The sequence below is a fragment of the Amblyomma americanum genome, chromosome 1 (genome assembly GCF_052857255.1).
Source record: "Amblyomma americanum isolate KBUSLIRL-KWMA chromosome 1, ASM5285725v1, whole genome shotgun sequence".
NCBI lineage: Eukaryota > Metazoa > Arthropoda > Arachnida > Ixodida > Ixodidae > Amblyomma > Amblyomma americanum.
In genome coordinates, this window is record NC_135497.1 from 66,799,111 (window position 1) to 66,819,519 (window position 20,409).

Consider the following 20,409-nt stretch of genomic DNA (forward strand, 5'->3'; position numbering starts at 1 on the left):
CGCCCTCGCCCTTATTTTGAAAAGTTATGCCGCCCTCCTTCACTCTCATCCTCACTTCGTAAAATTTGTTTGCCCTCCCTCGCCCTCGCCCTTATTTTGAAAAGTTATGCCGCCCTCCTTCACTCTCATCCTCACTTCGTAAAATTTGTTTGCCCTCCCTCGCCCTCGCCCTTATTTTGAAAAGTTATGCCGCCCTCCTTCACTCTCATCCTCACTTCGTAAAATTTGTTGGCCCTCCCTCACCCTCGCCCTTATTTTGAAAAGTTATGCCGCCCTCCTTCACTCTCATCCTCACTTCGTAAAATTTGTTCGCCCTCCCTCGCCCTCGCCCTTATTTTGAAAAGTTATGCCGCCCTCCTTCACTCTCATCCTCACTTCGTAAAATTTGTTGGCCCTCCCTCGCCCTCGCCCTTATTTTGAAAAGTTATGCCGCCCTCCTTCACTCTCATCCTCACTTCGTAAAATTTGTTGGCCCTCCCTCGCTCTCGCCCTTATTTTGAAAAGTTATGCCGCCCTCCTTCATTCCCATCCTCACTTCGTAATATTTGTTGGTCCTCCCTCGCCCTCGCCCTTATTTTGAAAAGTTATGCCGCCCTTCCTCACTCTCATCCTCACTTCGTAAAATTTGTTGGCCCTCCCTCGCCCTTATTTTGAAAAGTTATGCCGCCCTCCCTCACTCTCATCCTCACTTCGTAAAATTTGTTTGCCCTCCCTCGCCATCGCCCTTATTTTGAAAAGTTATGCCGCCCTCCTTCACTCTCATCCTCACTTCGTAAAATTTGTTCGCCCTCCCTCGCCCTCGCCCTTATTTTGAAAAGTTATGCTGCCCTCCTTCATTCTCATCCTCACTTCGTAAAATTTGTTGGCCCTCCCTCGCCCTCGCCCTTATTTTGAAAAGTTATGCCGCCCTCCTTCACTCTCATCCTAACTTCGTAAAATTTGTTGGCCCTCCCTCGCCCTTATTTTGAAAAGTTATGCCGCCCTCCTTCATTCTCATCCTCACTTCGTAATATTTGTTGGCCCTCCCTCGCCTCGCCCTTATTTTGAAAAGTTATGTTGCCCTCCTTCATTCTCATCCTCACTTCGTAAAATTTGTTGGCCCTCCCTCGCCCTCGCCCTTATTTTGAAAAGTTATGCCGCCCTCCTTCACTCTCATTCTCACTTCGTAAAATTTGTTGGCCCTCCCTCGCCCTTATTTTGAAAAGTTATGCCGCCCTCCTTCATTCTCATCCTCACTTCGTAAAATTTGTTGTCCCTCGCCCTCGCCCTTATTTTGAAAAGTTATGCCGCCCTCCCTCACTCTCATCCTCATTTCGTAAAATTTGTTGGCCCTCCCTCGCTCTCGCCCTTATTTTGAAAAGTTATGCCGCCCTCCTTCACTCTCCACCTCACTTCGTAAAATTTGTTGGCCCTCCCTCGCTCTCGCCCTTATTTTGAAAAGTTATGCCGCCATCCTTCACTCTCATCCTCACTTCGTAAAATTTGTTGGCCCTCCCTCGCTCTCGCCCTTATTTTGAAAAGTTATGCCGCCCTCCTTCACTCTCATCCTCACTTCGTAAAATTTGTTGGCCCTCCCTCGCTCTCGCCCTTATTTTGAAAAGTTATGCCGCCCTCCCTCACTCTCATCCTCATTTCGTAAAATTTGTTGGCCCTCCCTCGCTCTCGCCCTTATTTTGAAAAGTTATGCCGCCCTCCTTCACTCTCATCCTCACTTCGTAAAATTTGTTGGCCCTCCCTCGCTCTCGCCCTTATTTTGAAAAGTTATGCCGCCCTCCTTCATTCTCATCCTCATTTCGTAAAATTTGTTGGCCCTCCCTCGCTCTCGCCCTTATTTTGAAACGTTATGCCGCCCTCCCTCACTCTCATCCTCATTTCGTAAAATTTGTCGGCCCTCCCTCGCTCTCGCCTTTATTTTGAAAAGTTATGCCGCCCTCCTTCACTCTCATCCTCACTTCGTAAAATTTGTTGGCCCTCCCTCGCTCTCGCCCTTATTTTGAAAAGTTATGCCGCCCTCCTTCACTCTCATCCTCACTTCGTAAAATTTGTTGGCCCTCCCTCGCTCTCGCCCTTATTTTGAAAGTTATGCCGCCCTCCTTCACTCTCATCCTCACTTCGTAAAATTTGTTGGCCCTCCCTCGCTCTCGCCCTTATTTTGAAAAGTTATGCCGCCCTCCTTCACTCTCATCCTCACTTCGTAAAATTTGTTGGCCCTCCCTCGCTCTCGCCCTTATTTTGAAAGTTATGCCGCCCTCCTTCACTCTCATCCTCACTTCGTAAAATTTGTTGGCCCTCCCTCGCTCTCGCCCTTATTTTGAAAAGTTATGCCGCCCTCCCTCACTCTCATCCTCACTTCGTAATATTTGTTGGTCCTCCCTCGCCCTCGCCCTTATTTTGAAAAGTTATGCCGCCCTCCTTCATTCTCATCCTCACTTCGTAAAATTTGTTGGCCCTCCCTCGCCCTCGCCCTTATTTTGAAAAGTTATGCCGCCCTCCTTCATTCTCATCCTCACTTCGTAAAATTTGTTGGCCCTCCCTCGCCCTCGCCCTTATTTTGAAAAGTTATGCCACCCTCCTTCATTCTCATCCTCACTTCGTAAAATTTGTTGGCCCTCCCTCGCCCTCGCCCTTATTTTGAAAAGTTATGCCGCCCTGCTTCATTCTCATCCTCACTTCGTAGCATTTGTTGGCCCTCCCTCGCCCTCGCCCTTATTTTGAAAAGTTATGCCGCCCTCCTTCATTCTCATCCTCACTTCGTAAAATTTGTTGGCCCTCCCTCGCCCTCGCCCTTATTTTGAAAAGTTATGCCGCCCTCCTTCATTCTCATCCTCACTTCGTAACATTTGTTGGCCCTCCCTCGCCCTTATTTTGAAAAGTTATGCCGCCCTCCTTCATTCTCATCCCCACTTCGTAAAATTTGTTGGCCCTCCCTCGCCCTCGCCCTTATTTTGAAAAGTTATGCCGCCCTCCTTCATTCTCATCCTCACTTCGTAACATTTGTTGGCCCTCCCTCGCCCTCGCCCTTATTTTGAAAAGTTATGCCGCCCTCCTTCATTCTCATCCTCACTTCGTAAAATTTGTTGGCCCTCCCTCGCCCTCGCCCTTATTTTGAAAAGTTATGCCGCCCTCCTTCATTCTCATCCTCACTTCGTAACATTTGTTGGCCCTCCCTCGCCCTCGCCCTTATTTTGAAAAGTTATGCCGCCCTCCTTCATTCTCATCCTCACTTCGTAACATTTGTTGGCCCTCCCTCGCCCTCGCCCTTATTTTGAAAAGTTATGCCGCCCTCCTTCATTCTCATCCCCACTTCGTAAAATTTGTTGGCCCTCCCTCGCCCTCGCCCTTATTTTGAAAAGTTATGCCGCCCTCCTTCATTCTCATCCTCACTTCGTAACATTTGTTGGCCCTCCCTCGCCCTCGCCCTTATTTTGAAAAGTTATGCCGCCCTCCTTCATTCTCATCCCCACTTCGTAAAATTTGTTGGCCCTCCCTCGCCCTCGCCCTTATTTTGAAAAGTTATGCCGCCCTCTTTCATTCTCATCCTCACTTCGTAACATTTGTTGGCCCTCCCTCGCCCTCGCCCTTATTTTGAAAAGTTATGCCGCCCTCCTTCATTCTCATCCCCACTTCGTAAAATTTGTTGGCCCTCCCTCGCCCTCGCCCTTATTTTGAAAAGTTATGCCGCCCTCCTTCATTCTCATCCTCACTTCGTAACATTTGTTGGCCCTCCCTCGCCCTCGCCCTTATTTTGAAAAGTTATGCCGCCCTCCTTCATTCTCATCCCCACTTCGTAAAATTTGTTGGCCCTCCCTCGCCCTCGCCCTTATTTTGAAAAGTTATGCCGCCCTCCTTCATTCTCATCCTCACTTCGTAACATTTGTTGGCCCTCCCTCGCCCTCGCCCTTATTTTGAAAAGTTATGCCGCCCTCCTTCATTCTCATCCCCACTTCGTAAAATTTGTTGGCCCTCCCTCGCCCTCGCCCTTATTTTGAAAAGTTATGCCGCCCTCCTTCATTCTCATCCTCACTTCGTAACATTTGTTGGCCCTCCCTCGCCCTCGCCCTTATTTTGAAAAGTTATGCCGCCCTCCTTCATTCTCATCCCCACTTCGTAACATTTGTTGGCCCTCCCTCGCCCTCGCCCTTATTTTGAAAAGTTATGCCGCCCTCCTTCATTCTCATCCTCACTTCGTAACATTTGTTGGCCCTCCCTCGCCCTCGCCCTTATTTTGAAAAGTTATGCCGCCCTCCTTCATTCTCATCCCCACTTCGTAAAATTTGTTGGCCCTCCCTCGCCCTCGCCCTTATTTTGAAAAGTTATGCCGCCCTCCTTCATTCTCATCCTCACTTCGTAACATTTGTTGGCCCTCCCTCGCCCTCGCCCTTATTTTGAAAAGTTATGCCGCCCTCCTTCATTCTCATCCCCACTTCGTAAAATTTGTTGGCCCTCCCTCGCCCTCGCCCTTATTTTGAAAAGTTATGCCGCCCTCCTTCATTCTCATCCTCACTTCGTAACATTTGTTGGCCCTCCCTCGCCCTCACCCTTATTTTGAAAAGTTATGCCGCCCTCCTTCATTCTCATCCCCACTTCGTAAAATTTGTTGGCCCTCCCTCGCCCTCGCCCTTATTTTGAAAAGTTATGCCGCCCTCCTTCATTCTCATCCTCACTTCGTAACATTTGTTGGCCCTCCCTCGCCCTCGCCCTTATTTTGAAAAGTTATGCCGCCCTCCTTCATTCTCATCCCCACTTCGTAAAATTTGTTGGCCCTCCCTCGCCCTCGCCCTTATTTTGAAAAGTTATGCCGCCCTCCTTCATTCTCATCCTCACTTCGTAACATTTGCTGGCCCTCCCTCGCCCTCGCCCTTATTTTGAAAAGTTATGCCGCCCTCCTTCATTCTCATCCCCACTTCGTAAAATTTGTTGGCCCTCCCTCGCCCTCGCCCTTATTTTGAAAAGTTATGCCGCCCTCCTTCATTCTCATCCTCACTTCGTAACATTTGTTGGCCCTCCCTCGCCCTCGCCCTTATTTTGAAAAGTTATGCCGCCCTCCTTCATTCTCATCCCCACTTCGTAAAATTTGTTGGCCCTCCCTCGCCCTCGCCCTTATTTTGAAAAGTTATGCCGCCCTCCTTCATTCTCATCCTCACTTCGTAACATTTGTTGGCCCTCCCTCGCCCTCGCCCTTATTTTGAAAAGTTATGCCGCCCTCCCTCACTCTCATCCTCACTTCGTAAAATTTGTAGGCCCTCCCTCGCCCTCTCCATCACATTGTCAACCCTCCCTCACCCTGACTAACAGTCGTTTTAAAACTCGCGTTATTTTCTGTAGTCGGCACTTCTGGCGATATTACTGAGTAACAAACACAAAAGACAAGCCCTCAAGGCACTGTTCGACAGGTGCTAGATGCTTATGTTGCGTGTGTGCGTGTACGTGCTTCTGTGTTGCATGAGCTAATACGTGAGACAAAAGCGGGGAAGTTACGAGTTGAGCCCCAAAATATCACTCTGGCATGTGATGCGTGCATCCATTTGCGCTGCTGCACTTATAACATTTAATTGTTATCTTATACACTGCTAAAATGAGTCAGCGCGTTGTTGTGTCTGTGTACAAAAACTCATGTACGCCAAGAATATCCAGAAAACAATGCAGTAGCCTTTACCTTTACCATGATAATTACAATAAGTGCTGAGTGTCTGATGACGCTTCCACGCGAATGGATGGAGGATCATGAAGACCACGCTTTCAAACTACAGCGTGACAGACTCGCAGTTAACACGCGTGAACGCGGGTACGTGACGAAGACAACAGCACTGCAAGCACAGCTAGAGAGTTTGGCAGTTCATACAGGCCGGATGTTAAGATTCCTCCCAACTGATTGTTCATCTGAGGAAAGTGTATGAACCGACCGAATTTAACTCGGAGTGGCACTCCCTCTTGGTGATGTGCTCAGCCTTACTTCCCATCTAGCGCTTTTTGCTGTCGTATTTTTTTTTTCGATGTGTTTCGTGGCGTTCCCTAAAAGCTCTGTAAATAATTTAGTTCATATAAATATATTATAGTTTCAATGTAATAAATACCATGGCTAAAAAAGCTGTGGTGATTACGAAGTGGTTTGAAGCAGCGGCCAGCTGAACTGATTTTGTAGCGCCGCCATGGGTTCGGATCCTGCTCAACCGGATACGAAGTTTTTATTTCTTTAGTGTCTTCCCCCAGTTCGATGCCGGCTTGCCGCTGCAGTGAGGCTCTTATGCTGGCGCTTAAAACAGAACATTATTCAGGCCACTTGAAAATCAAACGGGTCGCTAAAATGCAGCATTTGGGCTGAATAATGATTAATCACTAACTCCCCGAGTCTGGTGCGAACGGTTCCTGGGGTTGCAATTTTAGCGCTTTAGCGCTTCCACTCTGCCGAAAAGCGATTGTCTGTCTGTCCGAAGCCTGCTTCTAGCAAGTTGGCCACCTTGATCACGTGACGTCGTGACGTCATCACAAGCCATTCACCGGATTGTGAGCAAACTACCCACCGCGGCAGTTCAATTAATGATTAGTCACGAGAGATGCCTCAAGAAATACATGGGTCTCACAAGCCACACCAATGGCACCACCTGCCATCACAGGGCAGTGGCGCGTAGCTTATGCGCTGCACCTCTGCACCAGGAGCGGAATCAGGACTCCCAGTGATCTGTGAATGTCTAGAATGGCCAATTCTACCGCATTACAAGTCTAAAATGATGCAGTATCATGCAAGCTTACACCATATGATACATCAGCAAAAGTAAGCCAGTTCATGTCAAGCTAAAGCATAGAAAGGGAAGATAAACCATGCAAAATCAGGGCTAATGGTGCTAGCGCGCAATAATTCGGGGTTAACCGCAAGCTAAACCGCCCGTGATTTTTTTGCTCGAATCTAAGATGGCAGCCATTAAAATTTGTTGTGCCCTCTCATCCCTTTACCCCCCCCCCTCCCCCCGAAAGGGAGAAAGCGAACTAGAAAATTGACAAGCAAATATCTGGACAGCAGTAAGGGGCAAATCAGCAATTATCAGTTAAGAAAAAGGTTAAAGAAGCAGAGAGAGCTCTGTGGAAAACAGGGATGCCGACGAAATCGGACTGGGAACATAGAGGATCATTAAGCAGGAAATTGCCAAAGAAAATATCTATGATAATTGTAGGGGAAGCTCTTTGTTGTTTGAGGCCAGGACGGGAGTTTTGCGTACTAAGACATATAGAGTCAGGTACCACGAGATAGACACGTTGTGCGTTGCGTGCGGAGAGGAGGAAACGGCTGAACACTTGATACTTTTCTGTAAAGGGCTTCACCCTACAGTGGAAAGCAGCGGGGCTGATTTATCCAAGGTATTGAGGTTTAAGGATAGTGAAGGGAAATTAGATTTTAAGCGGGTAGAAGTAACCAAGCGAAGGTTATCTGATTGGTGGCTAAAATGAAGACAAGAGTAAAATTTCACAAGTCATGGCTAGGTGGCTTGAACCACCGCCCGATTTAAAGGGTTCGGCCTTATCCATCCATCCATCCATCCATCCATCCATCCATCCATCCATCCATCCATCCATCCATCCATCCATCCGTCCGTCCGTCCGTCCGTCCGTCCGTCCGTCCATCCGTCCATCCATCCATCCATCCATCCATCCATCCATCCATCCATCCATCCATCCATCCATCCATCCATCCATCCATCCATCCATCCATCCGAGCATGGTGGCAATCCACCCCGTTTCAAAGGGTATTACATTCCGTTTCTCGAGACGAGCGGCGCGTTCTCCGCTTTGTTCATTTAGTAAACCAAACTGCTAACGCTCGTTACTTCAACGTCTTCCAGACGGTGGCGGCCTTTTTTAAGCACCTCGTACAATGCAAGGTGGAGCGAGCGATGATTCAAACAAAGGTGGTTATGCTGCTGCTTTATTTCCATGGTAAGACTACAGTGCTTGGCTTTGGCCACCACATTGCGGCACAGCTTTCCTATACTGCAATTCTTGCGAAAATAGAAAATATATAGAGAAGGTACGACTGTACTGAACTATTCGCAGTGTGAATGAAAAAATTCTAAACCAATGCAGCCAACAGGCTTTGATTTAACAGTGGAATTTCGTAGAAGCATATTTTTTTTGTGTGTTGCAGCCAGTTATTTGAAACCTCACAGAGCTGAAATCGGACTTCGTTCCGGGAAATAAGGCTTAGAACTTGGGAATTCATCAGCCTTACTAGGTATATTTTTTACATGTTTTACTACACTACACTCTGATGGCATCTGACAGACTCGGGGCTGATGCTGAAAATGATGACTGCAATACTGCGGTTCCCGTTGGACTGGCGGCCAACAACACGGCCCGGCCAATGTCCCCTTGTTAGCGCACTATACAGAGTGCTTCACCCAAGACTTTGCGCAATTTTTAAAGATAGGCTTTTTGAATTATAAGAGCGCTTTTTTGAGCATAGCATTGTCAGCGGTGTAGTACATCGTGGCGACGGGAAAAGCGTGCGGCTCCCCGCGTTTCGTGTTCGCCTCGTGCACCTCCAGGCTACAGAAACTACATCTTTCTCGCGAACCTTCACCTTAAGAATTAGCGCTTTAAAACGTGAATTCATAACGGGCTGCACGGACAAAATACGTTAGCCAGGAGTGCAGTTCGGGCCACCATCCTCGCCCTCACGTGCATCTTGTCCTCCATCACTGTCACCTCATCAGGTTTTCCCTCCTTCGCCCTCACCTCACCATGTCTTTCCTCCCTCACCCTCGTCCTCACGTATTTTCATCCGCCCATCCTTCCTCACCCTCACCTCACCGAGTGAAATCCTCATGAGGTGAGGGTGAGGACGCCCTCATGAGGGCTCGCCCTCGTGAGGATGCCCATCACCAAAATATTGTGCGGCTGCATAGTTTCGGTTTCTCTTTTCTGCGTTTTGCTTCAGACAGCGGCAATAGTGGCCCGGCCGAACATCGACAAGCCAGTGAATACAGTTTTTTTTGTTCCTTTTCTCATCAGAAGGTGGCTGGCCGTTCCTGCATCGACGCGTTTCTCTCGTTTCTGTCCCCGTGGTTCTTCCATTCTTTGCGTGCACCGAAACTACATCTAAATTTCGTACTCGGCACACGCTGTTCACAGCTTGTGCACGCGACGACGTCGTTTGTGGGGAGGCTCCACTCCTGCCTCGTCGCACCGTGAAGGAGACCGCGGAGGTCCTTAACATTTTGGAGCAGTTCTGTTGACGTTCTCGACAGTAGCCGTGTTCACATGAATGCGACCACTGGCGCATCACATCACATTACAAACATTTTCTAGCGTATGGCATTTATGTAACAGGGGTTAGTAATGCTCTAGGAAAGTGCGTCGCATGATAGCGCCAGGCGGGGGCGAATTGAGACGAGTAAGTCGACTTTCGCAGTGCAAGTAAAAGCGATCGGATCGTATTAGGAACTATGGGAAGGAAATTCGCTGCGGATGGCAGTAGGACGTGCAAACGCAATGTTGCATTTAAAATCGGGAGTACGACACTACTGCAGTCGACGAGCCAGGCAGCAAGGGCAGAAATGAACGGAAACCGGTTGCGCCGGAATCGCTGCTTTGCCTTCGATATTCTGCCATCGCGCCAGACGTAATGCACTGCATGTAAACGCTGGTGCATTGCATTATCCATCGTGCGCTAAGAAATGCGACGAGTTACAGTCGCATTCTGTCGATTTCATCTAAACGCGGCTAGTGTGCTCGCTGCAAATCACCTGGCGGAACTGCGAAAAATCGTCGTTGTGGCGCTGTTTTCACCTCAAAAGCAGGCGTCTACTGCCTTACCATGCCAAGCGAACGGTTTCTGGCAGCTCTATTTTCTTCTTTTTTTCGGGGGGGGGGGGGGGCATTCGTTAATCAAGACCATCAGATAATTCAGACATTTTTCCCGGTCCCTTAAAACTATGTTATCGTTGATACTAACCAGTGGTAAATTGTTTTTCTTTTGGTATGTTGTGACGCCTTGCTGACATGTTCCAAATAACTTTTTGCGTATAATATGGTATGTAGCTAATTAATCCCTCTACAATAATACCTAATGAGGGCTGTAGGTAATTCTCATAAACAATAAATCCGGGCCATTATATTCACTTTCTTTTTCGACAAGTAAGCAATCAACGTGTGACGACGTCCAGTGCAGCACCGCACAGAAGCGGTGACCAAGGGATAGCACCTGCAGTGTGCTCGTGGCGGGCAAAGAGCAATCACTGAAATGCCTTTCGTGCTCGCAGCTCCAGCTCGAGCGCTGTGGGGACCGATGTGCCATCGTCGGAGGCCGAGGAGCTTGCCACGGCTCGCCAGACCATCTCGGCGCTGCAGCAGCGTCAGCGCGAGCTCCAGGACCGGCTGGCCAGCCAGGCGCAGCGGATGGTGGGGCGCAGCTCCCGTTTCGAAAGCACGGCGCAGGGCGACCAGAGGCCCTCGGCGCTGGTGCGGCGTTACGGGAGCCTGTACGCGCAGGCGCGAGTGGACACGCTGGACGCGCTGGACGCCATCCCCCAGCTGCGGGATGCCGACGAGCTCAAGAGCAAGCTGCTCTTCTCCGTCGTCGTGGTCAGTACACGTCCGTGTGGGTGAGGGCCACCAGCGTCCTTTCGTAACGGAAGAGGGGAAAAAATCACGCGGCTCTGCGTTTTGTGGCCCCTAATTACTGCTAGGGGCTCATTCTTGTGCACGACTGTATACCTCCGCAGGATGTGAGGGTTCCAATCTGGACCAACAACGTATTTAATTAGTACCCTGGTTACCGTCAAATCCTAAGCGCATATTAAATATCTTGTACTTGCACTCAAGCCTTAATTTATAATTAGTGAGATCAAAACATTGATGGTCGTATCGTTACTACTGGTTAGTGTACTTCACGCAAATGAATGAAAGTTCACAGCGACGACTTCGGGGTATCTTACGAAGGCAGCAATTCATCATATGGGCGGGAACTCTACGGCAGCCGGCACCGAAAGTCTGAATGGTGCTTCTTCGTGAAGGCCTTTTTTTCTCAGTGCCTTTTGTGGCACAGGAAGGCTGCCGTGATTTAGTTCTCAGTGAAGGAATGAGAAAGGCTTGTGGTGTCCATGCGCCATGTTTTTTTTTTTTCTCGTGATCCAGGCGCGTACTTCTGGCTGCGTATACGCGATAGTAAAAACTGCCTGTCAACCGCAGCGGTGGTCTAGTGGTTTGAGCATCCGCCTCGCATGCGGGAGGTGCGGGGTTCGAACCCCAATGCCGCCAGGTACCCACCGGTAATACGATGGGTACAAGCTTTCCCCTGCCTGGTGCTCGGTTTCTTTGGGGTCAAATGCTTGGGAAATGGGTCTCTGACCCCACCTTGCTCAACGAAAAACTACCTTTTTCCATGGCGCTCTTTGGCCAAAGCTGGCCTTGCGCCATAAAAATTCATCATCATCATCATCATCATCAAAAACTGCCTATCTCTTTGGCATCACAATTAAATACTGAGTATATATGGAGTTCCCGTAAGCGAAACTGTGCAATTGGCATTAGCGAGAAAAGTACAAGCTTTCTAAGCATATAAAACGACGAATATGTGTATCGAAAATGGAGCTCCCGTACCAACCCATGTATTGCTGTTGTTCCCAGTTGGGGAGTGCCGCGTACCCACTGTGAGACATTGACCAAGAATTGGGCTGTGTCGTCCTAATGCTGAAACAGGTCTTATATGAGAACATTTTTAACAGTGTAAGGTCTCATTAAAGTAAACTGTGAATGTTTTCTATCGAAGCTGTGTTCTTCGTCCACGTAATCTTCTCCCAAGCTGCCTGGATATCACTGCATTCTAGGTTCTTCATCACTCTTAATGCCCACCTGAAAACATTGTATTCTGCCGAGGATACACGTACCGGACATCAGGAACGTGCTAAAGGATGCTCATATAAATGCTTCGCACTTAAAAACCAAAGTATCTAGGTGAACGCTTTACGTCTTCTAATTTCAGGCAGGCTTGCAAGATGCGGACAGGGAAACTGGGTATACCTCGTACGGCTGCTGTTAAGAGATTCCGAATATGGTAGAGCGGAGAGAGTTGTCGACAGTAGTGTACGGAGTGATCGAATGCTCAACGGCAATGACAGCAGTTGCAGCTGTCATTGTGGCAGGTCAAACACGTTCGGGGAATCCGTAACACTCTAACAACACGTGGGGGTTTGCCCTGCGAATGTTCCCTTGTACAGGCTGTCCGTACTGCGCATAGAACAAGAATATGAAGCATCGACCACACGGAAGCCTCCCACGGGTTTCCCCAGAGAAAGCAAGAAATAACAGAACTTGGAGGATGACATGCGCAGTCAGCCTGTTTTCAACGCGCGAGGAGTGAGGTCTCCAAGCTCTGCAAGTCTCCGTCGCTGAATACTGGGAGGGAAAGCGGTGCGTTCTCTCACAACGAATCACTTGAGGGTTTATATATATATATATATACGCATGACATTTGATGTTATTATTTTGCATGAAAACGCAACTAGCGAAAGCTTCGCAAATGGAAATCACTGGGCCATGTTTGCGAAGGTGAGGTAACATAGCAACAGGCACCATTAGAGTTCTTACAATAACGTGCGGGCGTGAACCAAGCAATGGCCAAATGCAAATGTCAATCGCGTTTATTGTACTGTGACATGGAGTTCACAAGCCATTAATAATCTTGATGCAGACTGCAGGTCACTGGCCAAAGTCAAAAGATGAAAAGACGAAGATAGTGAACAAGGGAGCCGTAGTGCTCCCGAAACGTCTTTTCATCTTTTGACTTTGGCCAGTGACCAGCAATCTGCATCACCATGATTCCTGACCAGACTGTATGCCGTCAAACCCTCGACTAAATTAATAATCTACATGGTTGTGAAGCTATTCTGCGTGTAAGCCGTGGAAGAAATTTTCTGCAGGTGAATCGTTTCTATGCACTGTCACATCTTTTTTTTTTTAAAAAACACACACAGTTTCTGAAATTTCTGGCGTGCCGCGCGCCGGCGAGTTCGGGAGTTCACCTTGAATGGAGGAGGGAGGGTGCCTACGCGATAAAAAACGCTTGCCACTACATTTTCCCCACATCCTGTTCACTAGCGTCATCTGTCGAGAGCTATCCCAATCTAAGTACCGGCAGGCACTTGCGTGGCGAGGCGGGAACGACGAATGACTCTGCTGCGCGCCAGTTTTAATGGCCACTTTAAAGAGCCCATGGGGAACACTGAAATTTATTTTGGCAAGTAAGCGCTCGCAGTGAACACCTTTGCTAAATCGGGAACTTGGAAAGAAAGCCTAAATGACATGCAAATCAAGATTAGTTCTTTTTTTTTTCCGCGAGCTGGAAAATATGAATGTCAGCAAATACACGACATGAGCTAGCGGTCATGAGTCGTGTGCGATTGAAGCGCATGCGGTTACATTTATATTCTGTCCCCGAACAGGGAGCATGGCCAGGGAGCCCAAGTGACACGCAAATCAATATGTGCTGTCTCTCTGGCTAGCTGGAAAATACGGAGATAGCCACTAAATGCCCGGCACGCCAATATGAGGCGCCTTTATTTCTTTGTTTTGTTGAGGTGGCGGGGTTGTAATGAGGGAATTAAAGTTGCAGTAACTGTCTCACTCACGGTGGGCACCGGAATTACGCCGTGAGCGAATAGGTGAAGGAAGGGGTGGAAAAAGGCAGAGAGAAAGAGTAGAGGTAATGATGGGTTCCAGATTAATTGCGACCGCCTGGGTTAATTTAACATGCCCTCACATCACACTCACTGAAAGCGTGCAAACGTAATGAAATTGAGAAGGGCAGCAATGAGACTAAAAAAAAAAGCAAGGTGTATTTTAAGTAAATTCTAGTTAATGAGGAAGTGAAGAACAAAATGTTGGCCATGTTAAGCTCTGGTTTAGCTTAATGTTAAATTCCAGCGAGAGCTGTCGCTCATCGTAGATCTATAAGGCAATATACAGTGTGCTTCATCTTAAACTTTCCATAATTTTTTAAAAATAGGCTTTTTGAGTTAGAAGAGCGATTTTTTCGACATAGCATTGTCAGCGGTGGAGTACACCTGAATACAGCTGAGACGTGCTATCTGCAGGCTGCTTAACTAATATTGAATAGTTAACTTCGTAACTTTTGCTGTTAGACTCCTTAGATATTGAGAGCACGTAGCCCACCTTAAGTAATATCTATATCAGTTTTTAGAATTTTGAAAACATGGTTACCCTCGGCGTTGCGGCTCAACAAATTTTGGCTACATCGCGCCAAAATGCATGCGCTTTCGCGAAGCTTGCAGGCAAAGCAACCTCTACAGTGCACGAAACTCGTCGTAATAGCCCAAATTTGTTGGGTCACAGAATCGAGGGTAACCGCGTTTTCGAAATTCCAAAAACCGACATGGATATTGCTTGCGGTGTGGTACACGCCTCTCAGTAATTAAGGAGCGTAGCAGTAGTTAAAACGTTAACCATTTAGTGTTAGTTAATTCAAAGCGCTAGCTAATAACGCACTGCGGGTTATAGAGTTCAGCTTGGAAAATACATTACGGGTTAAATTTCCTTTGGTAACTTTGGCAACTGTAGTCAACGTCTTGTTTGCTCGAAATGGCTTCTTGATATACAAGCTGATGCGGCTTAACGGTGATCGCTTCAGGCTTAACCTACCCGAACTGAACTGCTCTGATGCGGTTCATTTTCGCAAAAGGCTGGAAGGACTACATTAGGTTAGTAGGCGAAGGGTTCGTCTATCGTGCACCGTAATTTTGATGTCATACTAAGCGACTGTCACGCCTGGAAAAATTTATTGGTCCGTTTTGGCCAGAACGAACGCGATTACGTTCAAAAAACGGGAGACTGTACGATATCGTAACGTATGCCAGGAGAAGGCGCTCTGTAGCCTGCAAGATACTTATGTACGAAAGAAAGGCGGGGCAGTCCGACCTGCCACCTTGCCGCTGTGAAGGTGCGTTTATACTCCGATGTTCTATAGCGTCCGGGAGCGCGTCGGTTGGAGTCGGACATGCCAGGTTGGCGACGCCGCGCTAGGCGCAGATTCGACCACCTGCTGTCCAGTCGCTTAGACGCGGCGCAGCGCCTGCGACTGAAGAAGCGCAGGCGCAGAGCACCCCGCGCGCCATTTGTTGTGAAATTCACGATCCTAAACGCCGACAACCAAAGCGTGGACCGGTTCGGAACCTCGCGAGCCTAGTTCCATTGCGTTTCAAGTAAAATGTGTAAGCTGTTTGATTCAGTGGAGCCCACTAGAGCTTTGTGAGCGACAAAATCCTGTTCTCAGCAACCGTGTACGTCAGAACGGTTCTAGGAAATGAAAGTGAACATTGGCTGTTGGGGAAAGGAAATGGCGCAGTATCTGTCTCACATCTCGGCGGACACCTGAACCGCGCCGTAAGGGAAGGGATAAAGGAGGGAGTGAAAGAAGAAAGGAAGAATGAGGTGCCGTAGTGGAGGGCTCCCGAATAATTTCGACCACCTGGGGATCTTTAACGTGCACCGACATCGCACAGCACACGGGCGCCTTTGCGTTTCGCCTCCATCGAAACGCGGCCGCCGCGGTCGGGTTCGAACCTGGGTACTCCAGATCAGTAGCCGAGCGCCCTAACCACTGAGCCACCGCGGCAGTTTTTTCTAGGAAGCAGTTAGTACTTTGCATTGCGCTCTTTCTCCGTTTTCGCAGCGGTACAGTTGCCTAATATTTTTATTTCTTTTTTGTCATGAAGTGTAGATACCAGGGATGGGGCTATTTATTCCGGGGCCCCTGTAACGGGACCCTTGTCTCGAAGTTTTACAATCGATGGGTACGAATGCGCTTCAATGGCGAGCACTAATGAGTCAGCAGGCAATGATTAAAGTACTTGCTTGCGCCAAACTTCATTTTATTTACCGAACGAAGGCGATCCACTTGTTCCTACGCTATCTCTAGCCAACCGTACAGGTATCGCAGCCATGACCTCGAAGTCGTTGTTTCCACTCCACAGCAAACAGATTGTGGGACGGAGTATAGACTGCTAGGCCAATTGGTAGACGGCTGAAACTTGCTACGCCTGAACTCCCCTACTACACGAAGTGGTTTTCCTTTATGCATTAGGTACCTTCTCCTAGCGCATCCTTAACGGAGCTTCCTTAGAGGCCCATGCAATATTCGGGGCTGCGATCTGCGCTTGTAAGTACTACCGAGAGCAAAAGTGTTGCATAGCATCGCAGCTTAGAATAGACTTCATTCCGCGCCACTTTCCGCCAGAACCTCCCGCCGAGACAGGCGACGATTTGACCACGTCGCAGATTATCCATTTTGATCCGTACCGCTTCGTGGCAGAGCCGAAAGGCGTTCCAAGAGCAGCGAGCGACGCAGCAGCGCGTGGTATACACTGTTTTTACTCCCAGATGTAGCGCAAAAGTGGAGAGACCACACGAACTTTCAGAACTGCGTACCAGCGCTTTCTGACCATGCAGCGCCTGTTTTCAAGATATGCATAGGGCGCCCGACCAAACATGTTAGCCTGTCTGCCCCCACACTTCTGCCAGGGATGCCTTTGCATACGCAGAAAAATCGCAATCACCGCAATTCGCGTGGTCTCTCTACTTTTGCTCACGGATATACATGGGCGCTGCTCTGTTATATAGGTGGTCTTAAACCAGCATCGGCCATGTGGGCTTCCACTGAAACCCAAGTATCACAGTGCTAGCTGTAAGTGGAAAGTTGGGCCGTTTCATGACGTTCTGCGTCCGCCCAGGTGCACAAGCGCAGAGCGCGGGCACAGGAGGGGTATAGTGTATATATGCGTCCACCTGTGCACCTGAGTGGGCGCACGAGCACAATGAGCGGACACGAGACAGGGTCATGTCTAATCGTGCAATGTATATCATGCATCAAAAATCATTTGCAACATCCGGGACGTTGTGTCCCCCGCCCTTTTTTTTCTAATATATTGCGTCTTTGTCGCCGGCTCGTGTTCGCACCATTCATGTCGCAGTTCCTCGTTGGCGGACTCAGTCCGGACGCCAATCGGGACGCAGATGAGAGTAACGCCTCTCTCCCCTCGCAGCTCGGCTTCCGGTCCGTGCAGAACACCGTGAGCGACATGAAAGCCCAGGTGCGGCGTGCACTCCAGATCCCGGCGCAGCTCAACAGCGACCCGCGTGTGATCGAGCTCGATGCCAGCGTGGACGACTACCTGCGCGCCAACCCGGACGCCTGCGACGTGTCCCGCAATGTGGAGGTACGCCCGACGTAGGGGAGAGCGCTGCGCGCCCCAAACCCGAATGGCGAGAGTCACGATGTCGTTTCGGAACCTGTGTTCGATGCGCTGCCAATGAAGTGTGCGGTTAAATTTCTGGTCCGTGTGGGCCCTGTCGGAAGGAGCTGATACACGTGCGTTGTTTCTAACCTAAAACGCACGGGGGAATCAATCAGTGGCACTGGAAACATGATGATAAGCGTAATTTGTTTTATACCTCCGACAAAAACAGGTGTTTTTCTTCTCTCTCCCCCATTCCCCTCTTCAAATCTTCCATTCCTTCCCTCACGGTGTGGTTTATCTTTCTATTTTGAGTGGAGCCACGACCTCATTCCTTTTATCAAAAACACCCATTCGCTCCTCGACAGAACCGACACCGGACGCCACAAAGTGGCATTAGGATCTAAGCAGTTCAAATTTGTCCCTCTGACTTTGTTTCAGTTTTTTCGTGTTTCTTTTTTTTTTTTTTGCTCACTGGGAAACCTTGAACGAAATACATGTCGTGATTTCACGCAGCTATGAGTGTGACACGGCTGTCCTGGCGACTGCGAAAAGTGCTTTGCTCGAAAAGTGAGGTGTTTCCTGGCTCGACCGTCTTGCATAGCGATGCAGCAACTTCTCTCGTGAGCAGGGGCACCTATGATAGCTTTTACTTCATGGCCTCAAACTTGCACTGAAGTTTAACATATATAGAGACAAAAGCGGCCACTACGAGAGGCACCAGCATGGATTAGGAGTAATCAAGTTATGCTAGGTGATGTTTTTTAGTACAGAGATTACTGCGTTCTGACTGACACAGGCAGGGACATTTTATTTTTCATCCTTTTTTACAATCCCACAATAATTCTTTGTCGTATGGAAAATAAGCCCGTTATTAGTGGGGCGGCCTGGGACACATTTTTTCTTTTTTCCTTTTCTAGTCCCAATATAATCTATGTCCTATGGAAAAGGGCACAGGCAGGGGCCCTTTTTTCTTAAAAATTTTCTTAGTCCCAAAATAATTTTTGTCGTATTTGGAAAAGAGTGCGATAGAGTTGAAAAACGGTTGAACACAATTGTGTAGTGCAGCTGTTCATTTTTAGCGCGCTAGTACTTACAGTGGCCATTCCCCGCATTTATCCGCTGTGTGTTTGTCTGTTTGTCTGAAGCCTGTTTTGTGGCACGATGCCCCACCTGCCCACCGGGTGAGGGGGAGGGTGAGGCAATCCGTGAACTCTGGATCTGAACATTGGAGCCGAAGTGAAAACCGAACAGCTAGCGCACTTATAATTCGCATTTGGCCTAACTACGCAAATCGAGAATCACTTTTTTTTTCTTGCGGGAAAAGTTATTTGGACAAAAGTTCTGCGCTTAATGGTCATGGCGCTCGGCCGCTGGCCCGAAAGACGCGGGTTCGATCCCGGCCGCGGCGGTCGAATTTCGATAGAGGCGAAATTCCAGAGGCCCGAGTACTGTACGATGTCAGTGCACGTTCAAGAACCCCAGGTGGTCGAAATTTCCGGAGCCCTTCACTACGGTGTCCCTCATAGCCTGAATCGCTTTGGGACGTTAAACCCCCATAAACCAAACCAAACAAAAAGTCATTAGTCGAGTACCGCCAACTGCTGTGCGTGTATGCATGAATCCAATCTTTCAATAGAAAGCTGTGCTCCCCAGCTGCCACGTCATCTTGATGCGGTCACTCAAGGCGGCGTACGAAGCCTTCCCTTAGAATTACGCAGCAGCTTCGTGACCTGCAGGAAAGTGTCGAAAGACCCGGTCTGAGCTATACACGCATTCTCGCAATTGTTTGGCACTCAGGTGGAAGCTGCAGCTAACGTCATCAAATTTCCAGCAGGATTCCTGAATAGTGTCGCACCTCGCGACATGATAAAGAGAGTATATTGCTGCAGTCCGATACTCTATCGGCCGCCATGGGCGCAGAAAAAATAGCGGTGTGCGTATGTAACACAGGTCATAACACTAGGAAAAAAGGAAATTACATTTTGACTACAAGCGCACAAATAAATGCAAAGTAAAACGGGTTGAAAACACGCGCAAATTAATGTTGCAGTTATTTCAAAACTATGCTGCTTTCACTATGACGGACGCAAAAAAAAAAAAATTGAAGCCGCCGCGGTGGCTGACTGGTCATGGCGCTCGGCCGCTGACCTGAAAGATGCGGGTTCGATCCCGGCCGCGGCGGTCGAATTTCGATAGAGGCGAAATTCTAGAGGCCCGTGTACTGTGAGATGTCAGTGCTCGTTAAAGAACCCCAGGTAGTCGAAATTTCCGGAGTCATTCACTACAGCGTCTCTCATAGCCTGAGTCGCTTTGGGACGTTAAACCCCCATCAACCATCAACCAACCAATAAATTTGAAGGGGCAATGACGTAATATGACTAGAGTTTCAGCGACAGTTGCATGTGTAATGGGAATGTGGGAGAAAGCACGTCTCAAGATAATGTCATTGGGGATTCAGCTGGTAGTTTATTTAACTTACTTGGGTACAGCTGCAGGCTGGCTGGCTGGTAATTCAGGCTTTCTGAAACTGCGCAAAACAGGCGAAAGGATACTTTAACGATGACGGTCAAATGGGTCACATGATGCACTGACCACGTTAGCGATTACAATATGTCATGTGACCTTGATGTTTTGATGTCACATCATACGCACACCTACCATCAGATCTCGCGGGTTTGGCTGGGGTGGGGGGGCGCTGCTATTGTTCCTTTCACATATATGGGGCCCAGAAGCCAGTCAAGTTCATCAGAGCTTTTTCTTTTGAATTCCTCCTCCTTATTTTCCCCGCGAAATAAAGATGGATCAATTGATCGATTTATTTATTTATTTATTGATTGACTGACTGACTGATTGATTGATTGATTGATTGATTGATTGATTGATTGATTGATTGATTGATTGATTGATTGATTGATTGATTGATTGATTGATTGATTGATTGTCATTGTGAAAAGTCGAGGTTTCGTTCGTCTTTTTAAATTCGATGTCCTGCTTTAACTTTAGTGGTCTGGAACTCTCAGAGATTAAGGAGTTTTATAGTATATCGGACTTAGCGGGATTGCGCGCTTAGCGGAAAAGTGGGTCCAGAGTGAGCATGCGCAGAACGCTAAGCTAGCGTTGCGGCTTTTGAAAGTTAGAGTGAATACATGACGGCATGTTACCAAGC

General features: G+C 48.4%; 1 protein-coding gene across 1 annotated transcript in view; it reads left to right on the forward strand.

Moving 5' to 3' along the window:
• The window catches only part of LOC144112935 (uncharacterized), a 95,164-nt gene that overhangs the window by 70,431 nt on the left and 4,324 nt on the right, over positions 1-20,409 (forward strand). The window contains exons 4-5 of the mRNA XM_077645772.1: positions 10,254-10,575; positions 17,049-17,222. Of these exons, the coding sequence (XP_077501898.1) occupies positions 10,254-10,575; positions 17,049-17,222 (496 nt within the window). The remainder of the gene's footprint in view (positions 1-10,253; positions 10,576-17,048; positions 17,223-20,409) is intronic.